At 50.9% G+C, this 25,521-nt stretch overlaps 2 protein-coding genes across 2 annotated transcripts; both read left to right on the top strand.

Annotated features, from left to right (window-relative positions):
• Positions 1–3,403: 3,403 nt before the first annotated feature.
• opn4.1 (opsin 4.1) lies at positions 3,404–4,805 on the top strand. The gene has a single exon (XM_083928417.1). The coding sequence runs from the start codon at positions 3,419–3,421 to the stop codon at positions 4,799–4,801; it is 1,383 nt and encodes a 460-aa protein (XP_083784543.1). The 5' UTR covers positions 3,404–3,418; the 3' UTR covers positions 4,802–4,805.
• Positions 4,806–7,274: 2,469 nt separating this feature from the next.
• LOC310957812 (protein disulfide-isomerase tmx3a-like) lies at positions 7,275–24,729 on the top strand (the record flags this gene model as incomplete). The annotated part of the gene is made up of 15 exons (XM_083928545.1): positions 7,275–7,303; positions 7,407–7,449; positions 9,111–9,234; positions 9,367–9,412; positions 11,388–11,468; positions 11,980–12,079; positions 12,407–12,484; positions 16,382–16,448; positions 17,767–17,865; positions 18,888–18,945; positions 19,021–19,074; positions 23,435–23,491; positions 23,623–23,752; positions 24,196–24,264; positions 24,589–24,729. Exons 2-15 carry the CDS (start codon positions 7,411–7,413, stop codon positions 24,727–24,729), a joined length of 1,143 nt encoding a protein of 380 aa, XP_083784671.1. The 5' UTR covers positions 7,275–7,303; positions 7,407–7,410.
• Positions 24,730–25,521: the final 792 nt, after the last annotated feature.

The raw sequence follows: 25,521 nt of genomic DNA, 5'->3' as shown, positions 1-25,521 counted from the left end.
GAAGGAGAAGAAGGAGAAGAAGAAGAAGAAGAAGAAGAAGAAGGAGAAGAAGAAGAAGAAGAAGGAGAAGAAGAAGAAGAAGAAGAAGAAGGAGAAGAAGGAGAAGAAGAAGAAGGAGAAGAAGGAGAAGAAGAAGAAGAAGAAGAAGAAGGAGAAGAAGAAGAAGAAGAAGAAGAAGGAGAAGAAGAAGAAGAAGAAGGAGAAGAAGAAGAAGAAGAAGAAGGAGAAGAAGAAGAAGAAGAAGAAGAAGAAGAAGGAGAAGAAGGAGAAGAAGGAGAAGAAGAAGAAGAAGAAGAAGAAGGAGAAGAAGAAGAAGAAGAAGGAGAAGAAGAAGAAGAAGGAGAAGAAGAAGGAGAAGAAGAAGAAGAAGAAGAAGAAGAAGGAGAAGAAGAAGAGAAGAAGAAGAAGAAGAAGAAGATTCAGTGAAACTGAGTAAACGTCTGATTCACAGGTTTGTTCTTTAATAAAAGGTTGTTTTTGAAACGCTTGTTTCACTTTGAACCCTTTAATAATAATAAGTTCAGCACAGACACAGACACAGTCGCTGTCACAGACACCGTCACAGACACAGTCACAGACACAGTCACCGTCACAGACACAGTCACAGACACAGTCACCGTCACAGACACAGTCACAGACACAGTCACTGTCACAGACACAGTCACCGTCACAGACACAGTCACAGACACAGTCACCGTCACAGTCACAGACACAGTCACAGACACAGTCACTGTCACAGACACGTCACAGACACAGTCACAGACACAGTCACCGTCACAGACACCGTCACAGACACGTCACAGACACAGTCACAGACACAGTCACCGTCACAGACACAGTCACCGTCACAGACACAGTCACAGACACAGTCACCGTCACAGACACAGTCACAGACACAGTCACCGTCACAGACACAGTCACCGTCACAGACACAGTCACCGTCACAGACACAGTCACAGACACAGTCACTGTCACAGACAGTCACCGTCACAGTCACCGTCACAGACACAGTCACAGACACAGTCACCGTCACAGACACAGAAACAGTCACAGACACAGTCACCGTCACAGACACAGTCACCGTCACAGACACAGTCACAGACACAGTCACCGTCACAGACACAGTCACTGTCACAGACACAGTCACAGACACAGTCACTGTTACAGTCACAGACACAGACACCGTCACAGACACAGTCACCGTCACAGACACTGTCACAGACACAGTCAACGTCACAGTCACTGTCACACACATCGTCACAGACACCGTCACAGACACTGTCACAGACACCGTCACAGACACTGTCACAGACACAGTCAACGTCACAGACACCGTCACAGACACAGTCACAGTCACCGTCACAGACACAGTCACAGACACTGTCACAGACACAGTCACAGTCACAGACACAGTCACAGACACTGTCACAGACACAGTCAACGACACAGTCACTGTCACAGACACGTCACAGACACAGTCACCGTCACAGACACAGTCACAGACACAGTCACCGTCACAGACACAGTCACAGACACAGTCACCGTCACAGACACAGTCACCGTCACAGACACAGTCACAGACACAGTCACTGTCACAGACACAGTCACCGTCACAGTCACCGTCACAGACACAGTCACAGACACAGTCACCGTCACAGACACAGTCACAGACACAGTCACAGACACAGTCACCGTCACAGACACAGTCACCGTCACAGACACAGTCACCGTCACAGACACAGTCACTGTCACAGACACAGTCACAGACACAGTCACTGTTACAGTCACAGACACCGTCACAGACACAGTCACCGTCACAGACACTGTCACAGACACAGTCAACGTCACAGTCACTGTCACACACATCGTCACAGACACCGTCACAGACACTGTCACAGACACCGTCACAGACACTGTCACAGACACAGTCACAGTCAACGTCACAGACACCGTCACAGACACAGTCACAGTCACAGACACTGTCACAGACACCGTCACAGACACTGTCACAGACACAGTCAACGTCACAGACACCGTCACAGACACAGTCACAGACACTGTCACAGACACCGTCACAGACACAGTCACCGTCACAGACACGTCACAGACACAGTCACAGACACCGTCACAGACACAGTCACTGTCACAGACACAGTCACAGTCACAGTCAGTGATGTCATCGAAGGCTAGCGCCTGTGGCTCAGAGGTCGCTGCTGTGAAACCCTAATGGACTCAAACCGGCGTGTTAATGGTCTGGATGGACCCTGTTTGGCGTCGTCACGGTGACGCCCCTCTCAGCTTCCTGCTGGTCGATGGAAAGCTCTCCGGGCTGATGGACTCCTGGTGCATTGTGGGAGGAAGCAGCCGTCTGTGTGAAGGAGGTCGTCCTGGAGTCGATATGTGTCGCTCCACATTAGCTGCGGTCCAGGACCCTGACCCGGACTCGGACCGCCCCGGCCCCTGTTTCTATGGCAACCACAAAACTAGGGCGCTGAAGGAAGGACTGAGGAAGGACGGGTTAGCATGCTAGGGTTAGCATGCCAGAGTTAGCATGCTAACCCATGCAAACAGAACAAACAGAGCCACTGTTTGTTCTGTTTATTTTATGTTGTTGTTGTTTAAAGTTGTTGTTGTTTATAGTTGTTTGTTGTTGTTGCTGTTGTTGTTTAAACGTTGTTGTTGTTGTTTAAACGTTGTTGTTTTCTGGATCAGGCGTAGAAACAGAAACGTTGTATTTAAATGTTGTTGTTGTTGTTTAAAGTTGTTGTTGTTTAAAGTTGTTGTTTATAGTTGTTGTTGTTTAAAGTTGTTGTTGTTGTTGTTGTTGTTGCTGTTGTTGTTTTCTGGTTCAGGCGTAGAAACAGAAACATTGTATTTAAACGTTGTTGTTGTTGTTTAAAGTTGTTGTTGTTGTTTAAAGTTGTTGTTGTTGTTTAAAGTTGTTTGTTGTTGTTGTTGTTGCTGTTGTTGTTTAAACGTTGTTGTTGTTTTCTGGTTCAGGCGTAGAAACAGAAACGTTGTATCTAAACGTTGTTGTTTGTTTTTGATCGTCACAGAAACGAAACATCGACTGTTGAAGTTTCAGGATCAAAGAATCAAAGAATCAAAGAATCAAAGAATCAAAGCAGCTGAAAGCTCATTAACCTCAAAACCGCATCGATCCTGTTTAATGGGTTCATCCGTCCCCTCGACGACCTCCAGCCAACGCCGTTATAAAGAGCTGCAGCGGGGCGGACCGGGCACAGGGAGACCACCGGGCACAGGGAGACCACCGCCACAGGGAGACCACCGCCACAGGGAGACCACCGCCACAGGGAGACCACCGGGCACAGGGAGACCAGCGCCACAGGGAGACCACCGCCACAGGGAGACCACCGCCACAGCTTAACCAGGAGACGCCGCCACAGTGGAGCCAGCGATGAGTCTTCCCCGCCCCACCAGGAGGTCGTCTCTCTGCGCTCCAGAGGAAAACTGCACGTCCTTCCTGCCCGACCCTCAGCAGCTGCTCCACCTGCCTGGCCACGCCCCCACACGCCACACTCACCTGCAGCCTCACCTGTTCCCCACCGTGGACGTCCCTGACCACGCCCACTACATCATCGGCTCTGTCATCCTGGCGGTGGGGGTGACGGGCCTGCTGGGCAACGCTCTGGTCATCTACGTGTTCTGTCGCTGTCGGACGCTGCGGTCGCCTAGCAACCTGCTGGTGGTCAACCTGGCGTTGGCGGACCTCCTGATGTCTCTGACGCAGTCTCCGGTCTTCTTCGTGGCGAGCCTGCATCGCCGCTGGGTGTTCGGGGAACTCGCCTGTGAGCTGTACGCGTTCTGCGGCGCGTTGTTCGGCATCACCTCGATGATGACGCTGACGGCCATCGCCGCGGACCGCTGCCTGGCCATCACGCGGCCGCTGGCCCTGCTGGGGGGGGTGAGTCGGGGCCGGGTGCTGGCGGTGCTGGCGGGCGTGTGGTTGTACTCTCTGGGCTGGAGTCTGCCGCCGTTCTTCGGGTGGAGCGCCTACGTCCCCGAGGGCCTGCAGACGTCCTGCAGCTGGGACTACATGAGCTTCACCGCCGCCGTGCGCACCTACACCGTCCTGCTGTTCGCCTTCGTCTTCTTCGTCCCGCTCGCTCTGATCGCCGGCTGCTACTTCGCCATCTTCCAGGCGGTGCGGCGGGCGGGTCGGGAGGTGGAGCAGCTGAGCTGCGGAGAGAGCAGTAAGGCGTACGAGCGGATGCGCAGCGAGTGGCGTTTGGCTAAAGTGGCTCTGGGCGTGATCCTGCTGTTCGTCGTCTCCTGGTCTCCGTACTCGGCGGTGGCTCTGACCGCCACAGCGGGCTACGCCAACCTCCTGACGCCCTACATGAACTCTGTTCCCGCTGTCATCGCCAAGGCCTCCGCCATCCACAACCCCATCATCTACGCCATCACGCACCCAAAGTACCGCGCAGCCATCGGCCGCTGCGTGCCGCTGCTGCGCCCTCTGCTGCGGCTGCAGGAGAAGGACCTGCGCTCATCGTTCAGTTCCAGCGCCGCTTCCTCTCGCCGGGCCACGCCCATCGGTCACAGCTCACCGGGGGGGCGGTTCGGCGCCGGCCGCTGGGGGAAGAGCCGGCTGTCCTCGGTGTCCGACAGCGAGTCGTGCTGGACGGAGAGCGAAGCTGACGGATCCAGCGTCGGAACGACGGCCTTCACCCGACACGTGTCTACGGACGCCACCGCCGACACCGCTGACCCCGGGGCCGCCGTCCTCGGACATGAGGGGGGCGGCGCGTCGGAGGGTAAACCTCTGCTGCCTCTGTGACGCCTGCTGCGGACGTGGCTCCTCATGTTGTGGGCGGGGCTGGACTCTAACGGCGATGACATCACTTTTTCCCGTTGTCGTGGTTACGCTGCTTGTTCTGTTTGTGCTTGAGCGTTAATAAAGTTTCTGTTTGAATTTTTACTCGTTTTTTTATTTTTACAAAAACAACTGAAACGATTTAAAGTCGTAAACATGAGTTTGATCGTATTCACAGACCCCCCCCTCCTGCCCCCCCCATACCCCCCCACAGGCACGCCTCCAGCTAGCATACGCTACCTGACGCTAGCAGCTGCTCTCTGTGGGTGAGCTAACGCTAACTCCATGTAGCCTGAACCTGAGACACGGCGCGTTTACAGGAGTCTGGTGCACGTGCACTGACGAGCGCTAGGGGGAGGGGCTCCGTGTGAGGGGGGGGGGCTCGTGTGAGAGGGGGAGGGGCTCGTGGTCATGTCACTCCTGCTCATGAAACATGTTCCAGAAACTTCCTCAAACTCCCATGATGCACTTCAGGAACGCGTCAGAAACACCAAGAATGAGACTCAAGAACATAATAACAATAAGAATATTAATCTTTATGATATTTATGATCGTGAGCTGGTTGTTACAGAAGCGTCTGTGACCTCATGACCTGCTGTCGTCAGCGCTCTTCTTCTTCTTCTCCCTCTACTTCTTCTCCTTCTTCTTCTTCTCTGTAAACTGTTGTTGTTGTAATCTGTGGGATTATCTGTGTGTTGCTCCGTCAGCAGTTAGCAGATTAGCGATTAGCAGATTAGCAGTTAGCAGATTAGCGCTGGTGCTCCTCCCTCTGTGCTGCAGCTTCATCGCTCGTCTTCATCGCTCGTCTTCATCGCTCGTCTTCATCGCTCGTCTTTATCGCTGGTCTTCATCATGGCGGACAGACGCAGCGTGCTCCTGCTCTCAGGTAAAGACGTCACGACTCTGAAACACAGACGATTAGAAAGATCCAGAACTTTAGAGTCTTCATGTTTCTTTGTGTTTCTTTGTTATTGTTTATTATCTCATCTTCAACCGCTCATCTGGGGTCAGGTCTCAGGGGCAGCAGCTCCAGCCTCTGATCCTGGATCAGGTCTCAGGGGCAGCTCCAGCCTCTGATCCTGGATCAGGTCTCGGGGGACCAGCTCCAGCCTCTGATCCTGGATCAGGTCTCAGGGGCAGCAGCTCCAGCCTCTGATCCTGGATCAGGTCTCAGGGGCAGCAGCTCCAGCCTCTGATCCTGGATCAGGTCTCAGGGGCAGCAGCTCCAGCCTCTGATCCTGGATCAGGTCTCAGGGGCAGCAGCAACAGCAGGGACCCCAAACTTCCCTTTCCCGGCCCACAGAAGGGACCCCCCTCACCCCAGACTCCCACAGCACCTACCACAGTAACTCCTCCTGGTCCTGGTCCCTCTGACCCACTCATCCCCAGATGGTGATCAGCTGACAGCTCTGCCCCTCTCTTCACCCGAGTGTCCAAAACATCCGGCCTCAGATCAGATGAGACCATCACAGACTGGATCCTGGACCTTTGGCCTAGTGTGCTCTGGAACCAGGTCCACTTCTGAGCCTCCTTCTGTTCCAACATGGTGTTTGTTAAAGAGGATCCAGGACCAGCACACAAGTCTAACACCAGACGCTGGGGTTTAGATCAGGGAGGCCGTTCCTCCCAATCAGCCTCTCCAGGTGTCTCCATCGTTGCCCACGTGGGCGTTGAAGTCTCCCAGCAGGACTCTGGAGTCCCCTACTGGAGCCCCATGCAGGACTCCATTCAGGGTCTCCAAGAAGGCCCCAGACTCTGAACTGCTGTTCGCTATATCTGCACTAACAACAGTCAGAGCCCCCCCCCCCCCACCACCCGCAGGCGTAAGGAGGCCACCCTCTGGTCCACCGGGGTCAACTCCAACACCGCGGCGCTCAGCCGGGGGTTTGAGAGTCTCCCCACACCCGCCCGGCCCCTCACACCCTGGGCCCCTCCAGAGAAGACCAGGGTCCAGCCCCTATCCAGGAGCACGGGTCCAGATCCAGACTGTGTGTGGAGGTGAGCCCCCCCAGATCTAACTGGGAGCTCCACCTCCCTCACAAGCTCCGGCTCCTTCCCCCACAGAGAGGAGACGCTCCACGTCCCCAGAGCCTCTGCTGCCCGGGTCTGGACCCTCCAGGCCCCTCACCCTCACTGCCCCCCGTGCAGCAGCATGTCACTTTTTCGGGCTCTGTGGCTTCAAACCCGGCCACCAGGCGCTCGCCGGCGAGCCCTCGGTCTGGTCCTGGCTCCAGACGGGGGCCCCGGTCTTCCTCCGGGCAGGGTCTCTCTTCCTCTTCCTCGTTTGTCCATAGAGTCTTTGTGAAGATATCGGATTATTGTTTATTATTATTGTTTATTATGTTTGTTTATTGTTGTTCATTGTTGTTGTTTGTTGTTTATTATTGTTTATTGTTGTTTATTGTTGTTGTTTGTTTCAGTGCTGCTCGTGGCGGCGGCGGCGTTCGTGGAGGAGCTCGATGACACGTGAGTTCAAACACTAAAGAATAAATGAAACGTTTTTCTCTTTTACAGTAAAAATGATTCTTTTGTTGATTCATAACTTTATGATTTAAACGTGTTTTCACAGTTTCATGGAGACGAGAGGAGACGACGACATCTGGCTCATCAAGGTGCGTCACATCTGACACATCCATACCTTAGATGTTAAGAATTAAATGCATATATTCATACTTATATATATATAATATAAATATATATCCTGTATATAAATGTGTGACGTGTCCCTGTGTGACGTGTCCCTGTGTGACGTGTCCCCTCTGTGACGTGTCCCTGTGTGACGTGTCCCCTCTGTGACGTGTCCCTGTGTGACGTGTCCCTGTGTGACGTGTCCCTGTGTGACGTGTCCCCTCTGTGACGTGTCCCTGTGTGACGTGTCCCCTCTGTGACGTGTCCCTGTGTGACGTGTCCCTCTGTGACGTGTCCCCTGTGTGACGTGTCCCCTGACGTGTCCCTGCGTGACGTGTCCCTCTGTGACGTGTCCCTCTGTGACGTGTCCCCTCTGTGACGTGTCCCTGTGTGACGTGTCCCCTCTGTGACGTGTCCCTGTGTGACGTGTCCCTCTGTGACGTGTCCCCTGTGTGACGTGTCCCCTGACGTGTCCCTGCGTGACGTGTCCCTCTGTGACGTGTCCCTCTGTGACGTGTCCCTGTGTGACGTGTCCCCTCTGTGACGTGTCCCTGTGTGACGTGTCCCTGTGTGACGTGTCCCTGTGTGACGTGTCCCCTCTGTGACGTGTCCCCTGCGTGGCGTGTCCCCTGTGTGATGTGTCCCTGCGTGACATGTCCCCTCTGTGACGTGTCCCCTCTGTGACGTGTCCATTGTGTGACGTGTCCCCTGTGTGACGTGTCCCTGTGTGACGTGTCCCTCTGTGACGTGTCCCTGCCTGACGTGTCCCTGTGTAACGTGTCCCTGTGTGACGTGTCCCTGCGTGACGTGTCCCTGTGTGACGTGTCCCCTCTGTGACGTGTCCCCTGACGTGTCCCCTCTGTGACGTGTCCCCTGACGTGTCCCCTGTGTGACGTGTCCCTCTGTGACGTGTCCCCTGACGTGTCCCCTGTGTGACGTGTCCCTCTGTGACGTGTCCCTCTGTGACGTGTCTCCTGACGTGTCCCTCTGTGACGTGTCACCTCTGTGACGTGTCCCTCTGTGACGTGTCCCCTGTGTGACGTGTCCCTGCGTGGCGTGTCCCCTCTGTGACGTGTCCCCTGTGTGACGTGTCCCTGCGTGGCGTGTCCCCTCTGTGACGTGTCCCCTCTCTGACGTGTCCCCTCTGTGACGTGTCCCCTCTGTGACGTGTCCCCTCTCTGACGTGTCCCCTCTGTGACGTGTCCCCTGACGTGTCCCCTCTGTGACGTGTCCCCTCTGTGACGTGTCCCCTCTGTGACGTGTCCCCTCTCTGACGTGTCCCCTCTGTGACGTGTCCCCTGACGTGTCCCCTGTGTGACGTGTCCCCTCTGTGACGTGTCCCCTGACGTGTCCCCTCTGTGACGTGTCCCCTCTGTGACGTGTCCCCTGACGTGTCCCCTCTGTGACGTGTCCCTGTGTGACGTGTCCCTGTGTGACGTGTCCCTCTGTGACGTGTCCCCTCTGTGACGTGTCCCTCTGTGACGTGTCCCCTGTGTGACGTGTCCCTGCGTGGCGTGTCCCCTGACGTGTCCCTGCGTGCGTGTCCCCTGACGTGTCCCCTGACGTGTCCCCTGACGTGTCCTCTCTCTGACGTGTCCCTGCGTGGCGTGTCCCCTGACGTGTCCCTGCGTGCGTGTCCCTGCAGTTCTACGCCCCCTGGTGTTCCTTCTGCAGGCAGCTGGACCCGGTTTGGCACCAGATCGGATCAGAACTCAAGAGTGTCGGTTCTCCGGTCAACGCCGGCAAAGCGGACGCCACCGCCAGCACCCGTCAGTGACCCTTTCAAAATAAGAGTGTCTGTTCAAACGTGTCATTATTGTTGTTGTAGTAGAAACAGCATGTGGTTGCCACGGTGACAGTAACCGGGTTACCAACTTCCTGCTGTTGGTGTTTGTCTGCAGGTTTGGCCAAAGAGTTCCAGGTCCGAGGTTACCCGGCCATCCTCATGTGAGTCCAGACCTCAGGGTCTGTCTTTGTCTGTCTTTGTCTGTGTGGGTCTCAGGGTCTGTCTCTGTCTCAGGGTCTGTCTCTGTCTCAGGGTCTGTCTTTGTCTCAGGGTCTGTCTCTGTCTCAGGGTCTGTCTCAGGGTCTGTCTTTGTCTCAGGGTCTGTCTCTGTCTCAGGGTCTGTCTCTGTCTCAGGGTCTGTCTCTGTCTCAGGGTCTGTCTTTGTCTCAGGGTCTGTCTTTGTCTCAGGGTCTGTCTTTGTCTCAGGGTCTGTCTCTGTCTCAGGGTCTGTCTCTGTCTCAGGGTCTGTCTTTGTCTCAGGGTTTGTCTTTGTCTCAGGGTCTGTCTCTGTCTCAGGGTCTGTCTTTGTCTCAGGGTCTGTCTCTGTCTCAGGGTCTGTCTTTGTCTCAGTGTCTGTCTCAGGGTCTGTCTCTGTCTCAGGGTCTGTCTTTGTCTCAGGGTCTGTCTCAGGGTCTGTCTCTGTCTCAGGGTCTGTCTTTGACTCAGCGTCTGTCTTTGTCTCTGTCTCAGGGTCTGTCTTTGACTCAGCGTCTGTCTTTGTCTCTGTCTCAGGGTCTGTCTTTGACTCAGCGTCTGTCTTTGTCTCAGGGTCTGTCTCTGTCTCAGGGTCTGTCTCTGTCTCAGGGTCTGTCTTTGTCTTTGTCTCAGGGTCTGTCTCTGTCTCAGGGTCTGTCTCTGTCTCAGGGTCTGTCTTTGTCTTTGTCTCAGGGTCTGTCTTTGTCTCAGGGTCTGTCTCTGTCTCAGGGTCTGTCTCAGGGTCTGTGTCTGTCTCAGGGTCTGTCTTTGTCTTTGTCTCAGGGTCTGTCTTTGTCTCAGGGTCTGTCTTTGTCTTTGTCTCAGGGTCTGTCTCTGTCTCAGTGTCTGTCTTTGTCTCAGGGTCTGTCTTTGTCTCAGGGTCTGTCTCTGTCTCAGGGTCTGTCTCAGGGTCTGTGTCTGTCTCAGGGTCTGTCTCAGGGTCTGTCTCAGGGTCTGTCTCTGTCTCAGCGTCTGTCTCTGTCTCAGGGTCTGTCTTTGTCTCAGGGTCTGTCTCTGTCTCAGGGTCTGTCTCTGTCTCAGGGTCTGTCTTTGTCTCTGTCTCAGGGTCTGTCTCTGTCTCAGGGTCTGTCTCTGTCTCAGGGTCTGTCTTTGTCTCTGTCTCAGGGTCTGTCTCTGTCTCAGGGTCTGTCTCTGTCTCAGGGTCTGTCTCTGTCTCAGGGTCTGTCTTTGTCTCAGGGTCTGTCTCTGTCTCAGGGTCTGTCTTTGTCTCAGGGTCTGTCTCTGTCTCAGGGTCTGTCTCTGTCTCAGGGTCTGTCTCTGTCTCAGGGTCTGTATCTGTCTCAGGGTCTGTCTCAGGGTCTGTCTTTGTCTTTGTCTCAGGGTCTGTCTCTGTCTCAGGGTCTGTCTCTGTCTCAGGGTCTGTCTTTGTCTCAGGGTCTGTCTCAGGGTCTGTCTCAGGGTCTGTCTCTGTCTCAGGGTCTGTCTCTGTCTCAGGGTCTGTCTTTGTCTCAGGGTCTGTCTCTGTCTCAGGGTCTGTCTTTGTCTCAGGGTCTGTCTCTGTCTCAGGGTCTGTCTCTGTCTCAGGGTCTGTCTCTGTCTCAGGGTCTGTATCTGTCTCAGGGTCTGTCTCAGGGTCTGTCTTTGTCTTTGTCTCAGGGTCTGTCTCTGTCTCAGGGTCTGTCTCTGTCTCAGGGTCTGTCTTTGTCTCAGGGTCTGTCTCAGGGTCTGTCTCAGGGTCTGTCTCTGTCTCAGGGTCTGTCTCTGTCTCAGGGTCTGTCTTTGTCTCAGGGTCTGTCTCTGTCTCAGGGTCTGTCTCTGTCTCAGGGTCTGTCTTTGTCTCAGGGTCTGTCTCAGGGTCTGTCTCAGGGTCTGTCTCTGTCTCAGGGTCTGTCTCTGTCTCAGGGTCTGTCTTTGTCTCAGGGTCTGTCTCTGTCTCAGGGTCTGTCTCTGTCTCAGGGTCTGTCTTTGTCTGTGTCTCAGGTGGAAGAAGAAGGTGAAGTATAATTATTCGGGGCAGAGAACAAAAGATGGAATCATGGAGTTCGCTGATCGAGTCGGAGGGTTCGTCTTCACACACACAGACACATTTATGTTTATTTATATTTATTTATTTATTTATATTTACATTTATTTACTCATCATTATATTTATGTTTATTAACCTGTCAGTCGTTAGTTCTGAGCTCGGCCAATCACAGTGAAGCGCTGTGACATCATCATGCTGAGCACTATGATGATGTCACAGTGCTCAGTGTGATGATGTCACAGCGTGATGATGTCACAGTGCTCAGCATGATGATGTCACAGTGCTCAGTGTGATGATGTCACAGTAATCAGTGTGATGATGTCACAGTAATCAGTGTGATGATGTCACAGTGTTCAGTGTGATGATGTCACAGTGTTCAGTGTGATGATGTCACAGTAATCAGTGTGATGATGTCACAGCGCTCAGCATGATGATGTCACATTGCTCAGCGTGATGATGTCACAGTGCTCAGTGTGATGATGTCACAGCGCTCAGCATGATGATGTCACAGCGTGCTGATGTCACAGCTCAGTGTCGTGTCGTTCAGGCCGTTGGTTCGATCCCTGAGAAGTCTGCAGCTTTTCCAACACGCCATGAGCCGCAATGATGTCATGTTTGTTTACGTGGGAGCAACATCACAACTGAAGGTACACACACACACACACACACACACACACACACACACACACACACATACACACACACACACACACACAGACACACACACACACACACACACACACACACACACACACACACATACACACACACACACACACAGACACACACACACACACACACACACACACAGACACACACACATACACACACACACACACACACAGACACACACACACACACACACACACACACACACACAGACAGACACACACACAGACAGACACACACACAGAGACACACAGACACACACACACACACACACACACACACACTAACCTCTGACGTGTCTTCAGGGAAACTTCACGTCTGTCGCTGAGGAGCTGATCGTCCACACGTTCTTCTACTCTGCGTCCAGAGACGTCGTCCCCAAGGTCTGAGGACAAGAGGGGACAAGAGGGACAGGAGAGACAGGAGAGACAGGAGAGACAGGAGAGACAGGAGGGGACAGGAGAGACAGGAGGGACAGGAGAGACAGGAGGGGACAGGAGAGACAGGAGGGGACAGGAGGGACAGGAGAGACAGGAGAGACAGGAGAGACAGGAGGGGACAAGAGAGACAGGAGAGACAGGAGAGACAAGAGAGACAGGAGGGACAGGAGAGACAGGAGGGGACAGGAGAGACAGGAGGGGACAGGAGGGACAGGAGAGACAGGAGAGACAGGAGAGACAGGAGGGGACAAGAGAGACAGGAGAGACAGGAGAGACAGGAGAGACAGGAGGGGACAAGAGGGACAGGAGAGACAGGAGAGACAGGAGGGGACAAGAGGGGACAGGAGAGACAAGAGAGACAGGAGAGACAGGAGAGACAGGAGGGGACAGGAGGGGACAGGAGGGACAGGAGAGACAGGAGGGGACAGGAGGGGACAGGAGGGACAGGAGAGACAGGAGAGACAGGAGGGGACAGGAGAGACAAGAGAGACAGGAGAGACAGGAGAGACAGGAGAGACAGGAGAGACAGGAGAGACAGGAGGGGACAGGAGAGACAGGAGAGACAGGAGGGGACAGGAGGGGACAAGAGAGACAGGAGAGACAGGAGAGACAGGAGAGACAGGAGAGACAGGAGAGACAGGAGGGACAGGAGAGACAGGAGAGACAGGAGGGGACAAGAGAGACAGGAGAGACAGGAGAGACAGGAGAGACAGGAGAGACAGGAGGGGACAGGAGAGACAGGAGAGACAGGAGGGGACAAGAGAGACAGGAGAGACAGGAGAGACAGGAGAGACAGGAGAGACAGGAGAGACAGGAGAGACAGGAGAGACAGGAGGGGACAGGAGAGACAGGAGAGACAGGAGAGACAGGAGAGACAGGAGAGACAGGAGAGACAGGAGGGACAGGAGAGACAGGAGAGACAGGAGGGGACAGGAGAGACAGGAGAGACAGGAGGGGACAGGAGAGACAGGAGAGACAAGAGAGACAGAGACTCAGAGACTCAGAGACACAGAGACTCAGAGACTCAGAGACACAGAGACTCAGATACACAGAGACACAGAGACACAGACACAGAGACACAGAGACACAGAGACACAGAGACTCAGAGACTCAGAGACACAGAGACACAGAGACACAGAGACACAGACACAGAGACACAGAGACACAGAGACACAGAGACACAGAGACTCAGAGACTCAGAGACACAGAGACTCAGAGACACAGAGACACAGAGACACAGAGACACAGAGACTCAGAGACACAGAGACTCAGAGAGACAGAGACACAGAGACTCAGAGACTCAGAGACAGTAGAGACACAGAGACTCAGAGACACAGAGACTCAGAGACAGTAGAGACACAGAGACACAGAGACTCAGAGACACAGAGACTCAGAGACACAGAGACACAGAGACTCAGAGACTCAGAGACTCAGAGACACACAGACTCAGAGACACAGAGACTCAGAGACACAGGGACTCAGAGACACAGAGACACAGAGACTCAGAGACACAGAGACACAGAGACACAGAGACTCAGAGACACAGAGACACAGAGACACAGAGACACAGAGACTCAGAGACACAGAGACTCAGAGACACAGAGACACAGAGACTCAGAGACTCAGAGACACAGAGACACAGAGACACAGAGACTCAGAGACACAGAGACTCAGAGACTCAGAGACTCAGAGACACAGAGACACAGAGACAGTAGAGACACAGAGACTCAGAGACACAGAGACTCAGAGACAGTAGAGACACAGAGACTCAGAGACACAGAGACTCAGAGACTCAGAGACACAGAGACTCAGAGACTCAGAGACACAGAGACTCAGAGACACAGAGACACAGAGACACAGAGACACAGAGACTCAGAGACACAGAGACTCAGAGACACAGAGACACAGAGACTCAGAGACTCAGAGACACAGAGACAGTAGAGACACAGAGACTCAGAGACACAGAGACTCAGAGACAGTAGAGACACAGAGACTCAGAGACACAGAGACTCAGAGACACAGAGACACAGAGACACAGAGACACAGAGACACAGAGACTCAGAGACACAGAGACTCAGAGACTCAGAGACACAGAGACAGTAGAGACACAGAGACTCAGAGACACAGAGACTCAGAGACAGTAGAGACACAGAGACTCAGAGACACAGAGACTCAGAGACACAGAGACACAGAGACACAGAGACTCAGAGACACAGAGACTCAGAGACAGTAGAGACACAGAGACACAGAGACACAGAGACACAGAGACTCAGAGACTCAGAGACACAGAGACAGTAGAGACACAGAGACTCAGAGACACAGAGACTCAGAGACAGTAGAGACACAGAGACTCAGAGACACAGAGACTCAGAGACACAGAGACACAGAGACACAGAGACACAGAGACTCAGAGACACAGAGACTCAGAGACAGTAGAGACACAGAGACACAGAGACACAGAGACTCAGAGACACAGAGACTCAGAGACACAGAGACTCAGAGACACAGAGACACAGAGACTCAGAGACTCAGAGACTCAGAGACACACAGACTCAGAGACACAGAGACTCAGAGACACAGGGACTCAGAGACACAGAGACACAGAGACTCAGAGACACAGAGACACAGAGACACAGAGACTCAGAGACACAGAGACTCAGAGACACAGAGACACAGAGACTCAGAGACACAGAGACTCAGAGACACAGAGACACAGAGACTCAGAGACTCAGAGACTCAGAGACACAGAGACACAGAGACTCAGAGACACAGAGACACAGAGACACAGAGACACAGAGACTCAGAGACACAGAGACTCAGAGACACAGAGACACAGAGACTCAGAGACTCAGAGACACAGAGACACAGAGACACAGAGACTCAGAGACACAGAGACTCAGAGACACAGAGACTCAGAGACTCAGAGACACAGAGACAGTAGAGACACAGAGACTCAGAGACTCAGAGACTCAGAGACACAGAGACTCAGAGACTCAGAGACACAGAGACACAGAGACACAGAGACACAGAGACTCAGAGACTCAAAGACACAGAGACAGTAGAGACACAGAGACTCAGAGACTCAGAGACTCAGAGACACAGAGACTCAGAGACTCAGAGACACAGAGACACAGAGACACAGAGACTCAAAGACACAGAGACAGTAGAGACACAGAGACTCAGAGACTCAGAGACTCAGAGACTCAGAGACACAGAGACTCAGAGACTCAGAGACTCAGAGACACAGAGAAACAGAGACACAGAGACTCAGAGACACAGAGACTCAGAGACACAGAGACTCAGAGACTCAGAGACACAGAGACACAGAGACTCAGAGACTCAGAGACTCAGAGACTCAGAGACAGTAGAGACACAGAGACACAGAGACTCAGAGACACAGAGACAGTAGAGACACAGAGACACAGAGACTCAGAGACACAGAGACACAGACTCAGAGACACAGAGACTCAGAGACACAGAGACTCAGAGACTCAGAGACTCAGAGACTCAGAGACAGTAGAGACACAGAGACACAGAGACACAGAGACAGTAGAGACTCAGAGACTCAGAGACTCAGAGACTCAGAGACACAGAGACACAGAGACACAGAGACTCAGAGACTCAGAGACACAGAGACTCAAAGACACAGAGACAGTAGAGACACAGAGACTCAGAGACTCAGAGACTCAGAGACACAGAGACTCAGAGACTCAGAGACACAAAGACTCAGAGACACAGAGACACAGAGACTCAGAGACTCAGAGACTCAAAGACACAGAGACAGTAGAGACACAAAGACTCAGAGACACAGAGACGTCCTAACCTCGTGTGTCTGTCCAGGCCGTGTCCTTGTCCTCGCTGCCGGCTGTCGTCGTTTTCAAAGACGGAACTTTCTTCACATTTGACGGTGAGACTCTGATGACATCACTGACCTTTGATGACATCACTGACGTCTGATGACATCACTGACGTCTGATGACATCACTGACCTTTGATGACATCACTGATGTTTGATGACATCACTGATGTCTGATGACATCACTGACCTTTGATGACATCACTGATGTTTGATGACATCACTGATGTCTGATGACATCACTGATGTCTGATGACATCACTGATGTTTGATGACATCACTGTTGTCTGATGACATCACTGATGTCTGATGACATCACTGATGTTTGATGACATCACTGATGTTTGATGACATCACTGATGTCTGATGACATCACTGATGTCTGATGACATCACTGATGTTTGATGACATCACTGATGTCTGATGACATCACTGACCTTTGATGACATCACTGATGTTTGATGACATCACTGATGTCTGATGACATCACTGACGTTTGATGACATCACTGATATCTGATGACATCACTGATGTTTGATGACATCACTGAGGACAGGTAGAACCATGGTGTTACCATGGCAACGGGACATGTTGGACAGGTGTGAACAGGAAGTTTAATGGATGGACAGAGACTCAGGTGATCTGGATGTTCAGGTGATCTGGATCCTCAGGTGATCTGGATCCTCAGGTGATCTGGATGCTCAGGTGATCTGGATCCTCAGGTGATCTGGATCCTCAGGTGATCTGGATGTTCAGGTGATCTGGATCCTCAGGTGATCTGGATCCTCAGGTGATCTGGATCCTCAGGTGATCTGGATGTTCAGGTGATCTGGATGTTCAGGTGATCTGGATCCTCAGGTGATCTGGATGTTCAGGTGATCTGGATGTTCAGGTGATCTGGATCCTCAGGTGATCTGGATGTTCAGGTGATCTGGATGTTCAGGTGATCTGGATCCTCAGGTGATCTGGATCCTCAGGTGATCTGGATGTTCAGGTGATCTGGGTCCTCAGGTGATCTGGATGCTCAGGTGATCTGGATGCTCAGGTGATCTGGATGTTCAGGTGATCTGGATGTTCAGGTGATCTGGATGCTCAGGTGATCTGGATGTTCAGGTGATCTGGATCCTCAGGTGATCTGGATCCTCAGGTGATCTGGATGCTCAGGTGATCTGGATCCTCAGGTGATCTGGATCCTCAGGTGATCTGGATCCTCAGGTGATCTGGATGTTCAGGTGATCTGGATCCTCAGGTGAACCGGATGGTCAGGTGATCTGGATCCTCAGGTGATCTGGATCCTCAGGTGATCTGGATCCTCAGGTGATCTGGATCCTCAGGTGAACCGGATGTTCAGGTGATGTGTTTGTTTCAGACCAACATGACGGAGATCTGAAGTCGTGGATCAACAGAGAACGTTTCCCGAACTACTCCCAGATCGACAGCTACACTCTGTACGCCATGGGAGAGTCAGGTAACAACAACAACAACAACAACAACAACAACAATCACAACAACCACAACAACAACAATAAACACAACAACAACAATCACAACAACAACAACCACGACAACAACAATCACAACAACAACAACAACAACCACAACAACAATCACAACAATCAAAACAACAACAACCACAACAACAACATCAACAACCACAACAACAATCACAACAACAATCAAAACAACAACAACAACAATCAAAACAACCACAACAACAACAATCACAACAACAACAACAATCACAACAACAATCAAAACAACAACAACAATCACAACAACAACAACAACAACAATCACACTGTGAACCTGTCTGCGTGCTGATTGGTCCTCAGTACACCTGTCTGCGTGCTGATTGGTCCTCAGTACACCTGTCTGCGTGCTGATTGTTCCTCAGTACACCTGTCTGCGTGCTGATTGGTCCTCTGTAAACCTGTCTGTGTGCTGATTGGTCCTCTGTAAACCCGTCTGTGTGCTGATTGGTCCTCAGTAAACCTGTCTGTGTGCTGATTGGTCCTCAGTACACCTGTCTGCGTACTGATTGGTCCTCAGTGAACCTGTCTGCGTGCTGATTGGTCCTCTGTAAACCTGTCTGCGTGCTGATTGGTCCTCAGTGAACCTGTCTGCGTGCTGATTGGTCCTCAGTAAACCTGTCTGCGTGCTGATTGGTCCTCTGTAAACCTGTCTGTGTGCTGATTGGTCCTCAGTAAACCTGTCTGTGTGCTGATTGGTCCTCAGTACACCTGTCTGCGTACTGATTGGTCCTCAGTGAACCTGTCTGCGTGCTGATTGGTCCTCTGTAAACCTGTCTGCGTGCTGATTGGTCCTCAGTGAACCTGTCTGCGTGCTGATTGGTCCTCTGTGAACCTGTCTGTGTGCTGATTGGTCCTCAGTACACCTGTCTGCGTGCTGATTGGTCCTCAGTACACCTGTCTGCGTGCTGATTGGTCCTCAGTACACCTGTCTGCGTGCTGATTGGTCCTCTGTCCGCAGGTAAGCTGGTGGTGTTGGTGCTGGTGGAGGACAGGAGTCCGTCCCCGGAGAGTCTGAGGTAAGACGGCGCCCAACAGAGGACACTGTGACATCATGTTACCGGTGTGTGATGCGTTTCCTGTCACCTGTTCAGGTTCAAAGGTCTGGTGGAGAAGGTGTCTGCGGACTACAGAGAGACGTACAGCAGGTCAGACACTCGTACACAACAACAAACAACAACAAACTTTTGTGTTTACGTCCATAAACCTTCAGGTCAGACACTCGTAAACAACAACAAACAACCACAAACGTTTGTGTTTACGTCCATAAACCTTCAGGTCAGACACTCGTAGACAACAACAACAACAACAGATGTTTGTGTTTACGTCCATAAACCTTCAGGTCAGACACTTGTAAACAAACAACAACAAACGTTTGTGTTTACGTCCATAAACCTTCAGGTCAGACACTCGTAAACAACAACAACAACAACAACAACAGATGTTTGTGTTTACGTCCATAAACCTTCAGGTCAGACACTCGTAAACAACAACAACAACAACAACAACAGATGTTTGTGTTTACGTCCATAAACCTTCAGGTCAGACACTCGTAAACAACAACAACAACAACAACAACAGATGTTTGTGTTTACGTCCATAAACCTTCAGGTCAGACACTCGTAAACAACAACAACAAACGTTTGTGTTTACGTCCATAAACCTTCAGGGGCCTGTTTCACAAAGCAGGTTCAAAAAACTCTGAGTCTAACCCTGAACTCTGAGTTGATCTACTCTGAGATAGGAAACTCTGAGTTTTCGGTTCCAGAACAGCAGATTTGCGTCAGGTTGATCAGCTCAGAGTAGTTTGACCTGGAGTTAAGCGCGTGCACCACAAGTAAAAAAAGACAGCATCAATGGAGCCCTGATTCGACGAGTCACCATGGCAACGGGGAAGCGAAAGGCTACGCTACAACTGGAAATGGAAATATTAACGCGCTCATACGGAGAGTTTGAGCAGGTTTACACCGCTGCTGCGGCAAAAGAGAGGGAGACGGTGTGGGAGGACATTGCTGCTCGGGTCAGTGCATAAGTTTAAATGTAGTCCAGTTGCAATCACAGTAATATCACAGGGGGAACTGCATGAGTGGGAGCCTATTAATTTATTTCATTTAAGTGCAACCCCGCGGGGGAGAAGCGCAGCTTAAGATGAAACATAAAAACATTTTTCAAACAGGTAAAACCTCAGCACAGTCTCATGGTGACGCTACATTTTGAGCATTATTTACATCGTAAAGTAAATATTACCGTAAGTGGCTGTTTTTTATACAACATTTCAATGTTGTATAAAAAACTCCCATTTGCAAAAAAACGCAGCGCAACACACAATATCTGCTGTGATATGAAAGCATGACTGGTTGTTAATGTTGGAAATGTAAGGAGGGGTGAGATGGACTGTGACATGAAACGGTGTTGTGCCGTATTCAGCCCCCTCGCATTATAGGTGATATTCTGGATCAGAAGGCTGTTGTTTCCACCTATAGGAGTAGTTAATATACCGGTAACCAAACTAAAAGCACACACTTTTGAACCTATGAATTGCAAGAAAAGCTGGAATTATATTTAGAAACGCTGAGTCAAATACATTCAACTTGCTCAAAAGATCCATTTCATTCATTTTGTAATTATGGCTGCAGTATATTAAGGACGTCTATGCGCGGTCTCATAATCATCTCCCGACGAATATTTAATTCTCTTTGCGAAATGCGTCACCTTCATTCACGGGATCGTTATCAAAATGACACGCCATGGTAGTGTAAATATTCACCACCTAATATAACTTCTAATGTAGGCCTACTGAATGACTTTTATACGTTGTATACAAAAACTCCCGTTTGCAAAAAAACGCAGCGCAACACAGAATATCTGCTGTGACATGAAACGGTACCGCTCAAACAGAGAATTGCCTGGAAATGCAAGAACATCTATAATCAATAGTCTGATAATCATCTCCGGACGAATATTTAATTATCTGCGCAGTAATGCTGCAGCTTCATCCACGGGATTGTTATCAGAAGGACACGCCATGGTAGTGAAATAGTCGCCACCTAATATAACTTCTAATGTCTGATGTTTTCAGTGATTTTCTGAAAAACAGACGGAACTATAGCAGAACTATACTTCGCCAAAACTCACCCGCTGACTGAATGAATGAGGAAATGAAACACCGTGTGTGGCTGAAAGAGGGCGGAGACAGAGAGAAACTCAAGGTTTTCTGAGAAAAACCTGGACCAGGTTAGTTTCAGAGAGCATGTTACCATGGTAACTGACCGAGAGGTTAAGTTACCTCCCTTTGTGAAACAGGCTAGAGTTACCCCTCTGTCTCTGGTTTGAGTTACCTCCCTTTGTGAAACGGAAAACTCAGAGTTTCCCTCATTTCAGGGTTAACAGACTCAGAGTTTTCACTAAACCTGCTTTGTGAAACAGGCCCCAGGTCAGACACTCATAAACAACCAAACAACCACAAACGTTTGTGTTTACGTCCATAAACCTTCAGGGGCCTGTTTCACAAAGCAGGTTCAAAAAACTCTGAGTCTAACCCGGAACTCTGAGTTGATCTACTCTGAGATAGGAAACTCTGAGTTTAACCCTGAACTCTGAGTTGATCTACTCTGAGATAGGAAACTCTGAGTTTAACCCTGAACTCTGAGTTGATCTACTCTGAGATAGGAAACTCTGAGTTTAACCCTGAACTCTGAGTTGATCTACTCTGAGATAGGAAACTCTGAGTTTAACCCGGAACTCTGAGTTGATCTACTCTGAGATAGGAAACTCTGAGTTTTCGGTTCCAGAACAGCAGATTTGCGTTAGGTTGATCAACTCAGAGTAGTTTGACCTGGAGTTAAGCGCGTGCACCACAAGTATAAAAAGACAGCATCAATGGAGCCCTGATTCGACGAGTCACCATGGCAACGGGGAAGCGAAGGGCTACGCTACAACTGGAATTGGAAATATTAATGCGCTCATACGGAGAGTTTGAGCAGGTTTACACCGCTGCAGCAGCAAAAGAGAGGGAGACGGTGTGGGAGAACATTGCTGCTCGGGTCAGTGCGTAAGTTTAAATGTAGTCCTGTTGCAATCACAGTAATATCACAGGGGGAACTGCTTGAGTGGGAGCCTATTCATTTATTTCATTTAAGTGCAACCCCGCGGGGGAGAAGCGCAGCTTAAGATGAAACATAAAAACATTTTTCAAACAGGTAAAATCTCAGCACAGTCTCATGGTGACGCCTCATTTTGAGCAGGTTTTACATCGTAAAGTAAATATTACCGTAAGTGGCTGTTTTTTATACAACATATCAATGTTGTATAAAAAACTCCCATTTGCAAAAAAAACGCAGCGCAACACACAATACCTGCTCTGATATGAGAGCATGACTGGCTGTTAATGTTGGAAATGTAAGGAGGGGTGAGATGGACTGTGACATGAAAGGGTGTTGTGCCGTATTCAGCCCCCTCGCATTATAGGTGATATTCTGGATCAGAAGGCTATATAGGAGTAGTTAATATACCGGTAACCCAACTAAAAGCACACACTTTTGAACCTATGAATTGCAAGAAAAGCTGGAATTATATTTAGAAACGCTGAGTCAAATACATTCAACTTGCTCAAAAGATCCATTTCATTCATTTTGTAATTATGGCTGCAGTATATTAAGGACGTCTATGCGCGGTCTGATAATCATCTCCCGACGAATATTTAATTCTCTTTGCGAAATGCGTCACCTTCATTCACGGGATCGTTATCAAAATGACACGCCATGGTAGTGTAAATATTCACCACCTAATACAACTTCTAATGTAGGCCTACTGAATGACTTTTATACGTTGTATACAAAAACTCCCGTTTGCAAAAAAACGCAGCGCAACACAGAATATCTGCTGTGACTTGAAACGGTACCGCTCAAACAGAGAAGTGCCTGGAAATGCAAGAACATCTATAATCTATAGTCTGATAATCATCTCCCGACGAATATATAATCATCTGCGCAGTAATGCTGCAGCTTCATCCACGGGATTGTTATCAGAAGGACACGCCATGGTAGTGAAATAGTCGCCACCTAATATAACTTCTAATGACTGATGTTTGCAGTGATTTTCTGAAAAAACAGACGGAACTATAGCAGAACTATACTTCGCCAAAACTCGCCCGCTGACTGAATGAATGAGGAAATGAAACACCGTGTGTGGCTGAAAGAGGGCGGAGACAGAGAGAAACTCAAGGTTTTCTGAGAAAAACCTGGTCCCGACCAGGTTAGTTTCAGAGAGCATGTTACCATGGTAACTGACCGAGAGGTTAAGTTACCTCCCTTTGTGAAACAGGCTAGAGTTACCCCTCTGTCTCTGGTTTGAGTTACCTCCCTTTGTGAAACGGAAAACTCAGAGTTTCCCTCATTTCAGGGTTAACATACTCAGAGTTTTCACTAAACCTGCTTTGTGAAACAGGCCCCTGGTCAGACACTCGTAAACAACAACAACAACAACAGATGTTTGTGTCTTTGAACTCAGGAACTTCTACTTTGGTTTCATGGAGGGGAGCGACTACATCAGAGGGCTGGTGATGGGGTACGTCTGTGTGCAACGCCTCGTGTTGTTGTTGTTCGATTGTTTGTTGTTGTTTGTTGTTGTCAGCTGATTGTGTTTGTTGTTGTTTGTTGTTGTTGTTGTTGTTTGTTGTTGTTGTTGTTTGTTGACAGCGAGGTCACCGTCCCGTCCTTACTCGTGGTGAATCTGTCCAACGACGGTTACTTCCTGCCGCCGGGCGCCGTGGAGACGGAGCGCCACCTGCTGGACTTCCTGGACGGGGTTTTGGACGGCAGCGTCCAGGTGAGCGTGTCCTCCTGTCCTCCTGTCCCTGTGTCCTCTGTCTGTCCTCTGTCTGTCCTCTCTCCTATGTCCTCTGTCTGTCCTCTGTCTGTCCTCTGTCCTCTGACCTGTCCTCTGTCTGTCCTCTGACCTCTGTCTGTCCTCTGACCTGTCCTCTGTCTGTCCTCTGACCTCTGTCTGTCCTCTGTCTGTCCTCTGTCTGTCCTCTGTCTGTCCTCTGTCTGTCCTCTGTCCTCTGACCTGTCCTCTGTCTGTCCTCTGTCCTCTGTCTGTCCTCTGTCTGTCCTCTGACCTGTCCTGCGTCTGTCTGTCCTCTGTCTGTCCTCTGACCTGTCCTGCGTCTGTCTGTCCTCTGTCTGTCCTCTGACCTGTCCTGCATCTGTCTGTCCTCTGTCTGTCCTCTGTCCTCTGACCTGTCCTCTGTCCTCTGTCTGTCCTCTCAGGGTCAGGGAGGAAACAGCGTGGACCAGCGCGTCAGACGCTTCTTCTACGACGTCAAAGTCACCCTGACGGTAAGAGCTGTCCACATGTCTGTCCACATGTCTGTCCACCTCTGTCTGTCCACATCTGTCCTCTGTCTGTCCACATGTCTGTCCTCTGTCTGTCCACATCTGTCCTCTGTCTGTCCACATGTCTGTCATGTCTGTCCACATGTCTGTCCATATCTGTCCTCTGTCTGTCCAAATCTGTCCTCTGTCTGTCCACATGTCTGTCCAAATCTGTCCTCTGTCTGTCCACATGTCTGTCCATATCTGTCCTCTGTCTGTCCAAATCTGTCCTCTGTCTGTCCTCTGTCTGTCCACATGTCTGTCCTCTAACCCGTCTTCTGTCCTCAGCCTGTCTTCACTCAGGCTCCTCTGATCGGATGCTTCCTGGTCATTTTCCCGTTCGCCGTCATCGTCGTCTTCTTCTTCCTCTGCTGTAAGAACCGACCGGTCGCCGGGGACGACGAGGACGAGCACAAGAAGTCTGACTGACGAAGAGGAGGAGGAGGAAGAGGAGGAGGAGGAGGAGGAGGAAGAGGAGGAGGAGGAGGAAGAGGAGGAGGAGGAAGAGGAGGAGGAGGAGGAGGAAGAGGAGGAGGTTGAGGAAGCGGAAGAGGAGGAGGAGGAGGAAGAGGAAGAGGAAGAGGAGGAGGAAGAGGAAGAGGAGGAGGAAGAGGAGGAGGAGGAAGAGGAGGAGGAGGAGGAGGAGGAGGAGGAGGAGGAAGCGGAAGAGGAGGAGGAGGAGGAAGAGGAAGAGGAAGAGGAGGAGGAAGAGGAAGAGGAGGAGGAAGAGGAGGAGGAGGAAGAGGAGGAGGAGGAGGAGGAGGAGGAGGAGGAGGAGGAGGAAGCGGAAGAGGAGGAGGAGGAAGAGGAAGAGGAAGAGGAGGAGGAAGAGGAAGAGGAAGAGGAGGAGGAAGAGGAAGAGGAGGAGGAAGAGGAGGATGAAGAGGAAGAGGAGGAGGAGGAGGAGGAGGAAGAGGAGGAGGAAGAGGAGGAGGAAGAGGAAGAGGAGAAGGAGAAAGATGAAGAGGAGGAGGAGGAGGAGGAGGAAGATGAAGAGGAGGAGGAGGAAGATGAAGAGGAGGAGGAGAAAGATGAAGAGGAGGAGGAGAAAGATGAGGAGGAAGATGAAGATGAAGATGATGAAGATGATGAAGATGATGAAGATGAAGACGTGTCCCCTGTGAACTTAATAAACCTGTTTATTAAAAACATAAATCTTCTGTAAATGTTTCGTGTTCAAAAATAATAAAGTTGAGTTTCACTGTTTACGAACGACAGGAA

The sequence above is a fragment of the Echiichthys vipera genome, assembly GCF_963691815.1.
Source record: "Echiichthys vipera genome assembly, chromosome: 15".
NCBI lineage: Eukaryota > Metazoa > Chordata > Actinopteri > Perciformes > Trachinidae > Echiichthys > Echiichthys vipera.
Note: the sequence above shows the minus strand (reverse complement) of the source record. Positions and strands in the feature narration are given on the sequence as shown.

Coding starts and splice junctions, on each gene's coding strand:
- opn4.1 (XM_083928417.1), top strand. CDS start 3,419: ATGAGTCTTCCCCGCCCCACCAGGAGGTCGTCTCTCTGCGCTCCAGAG.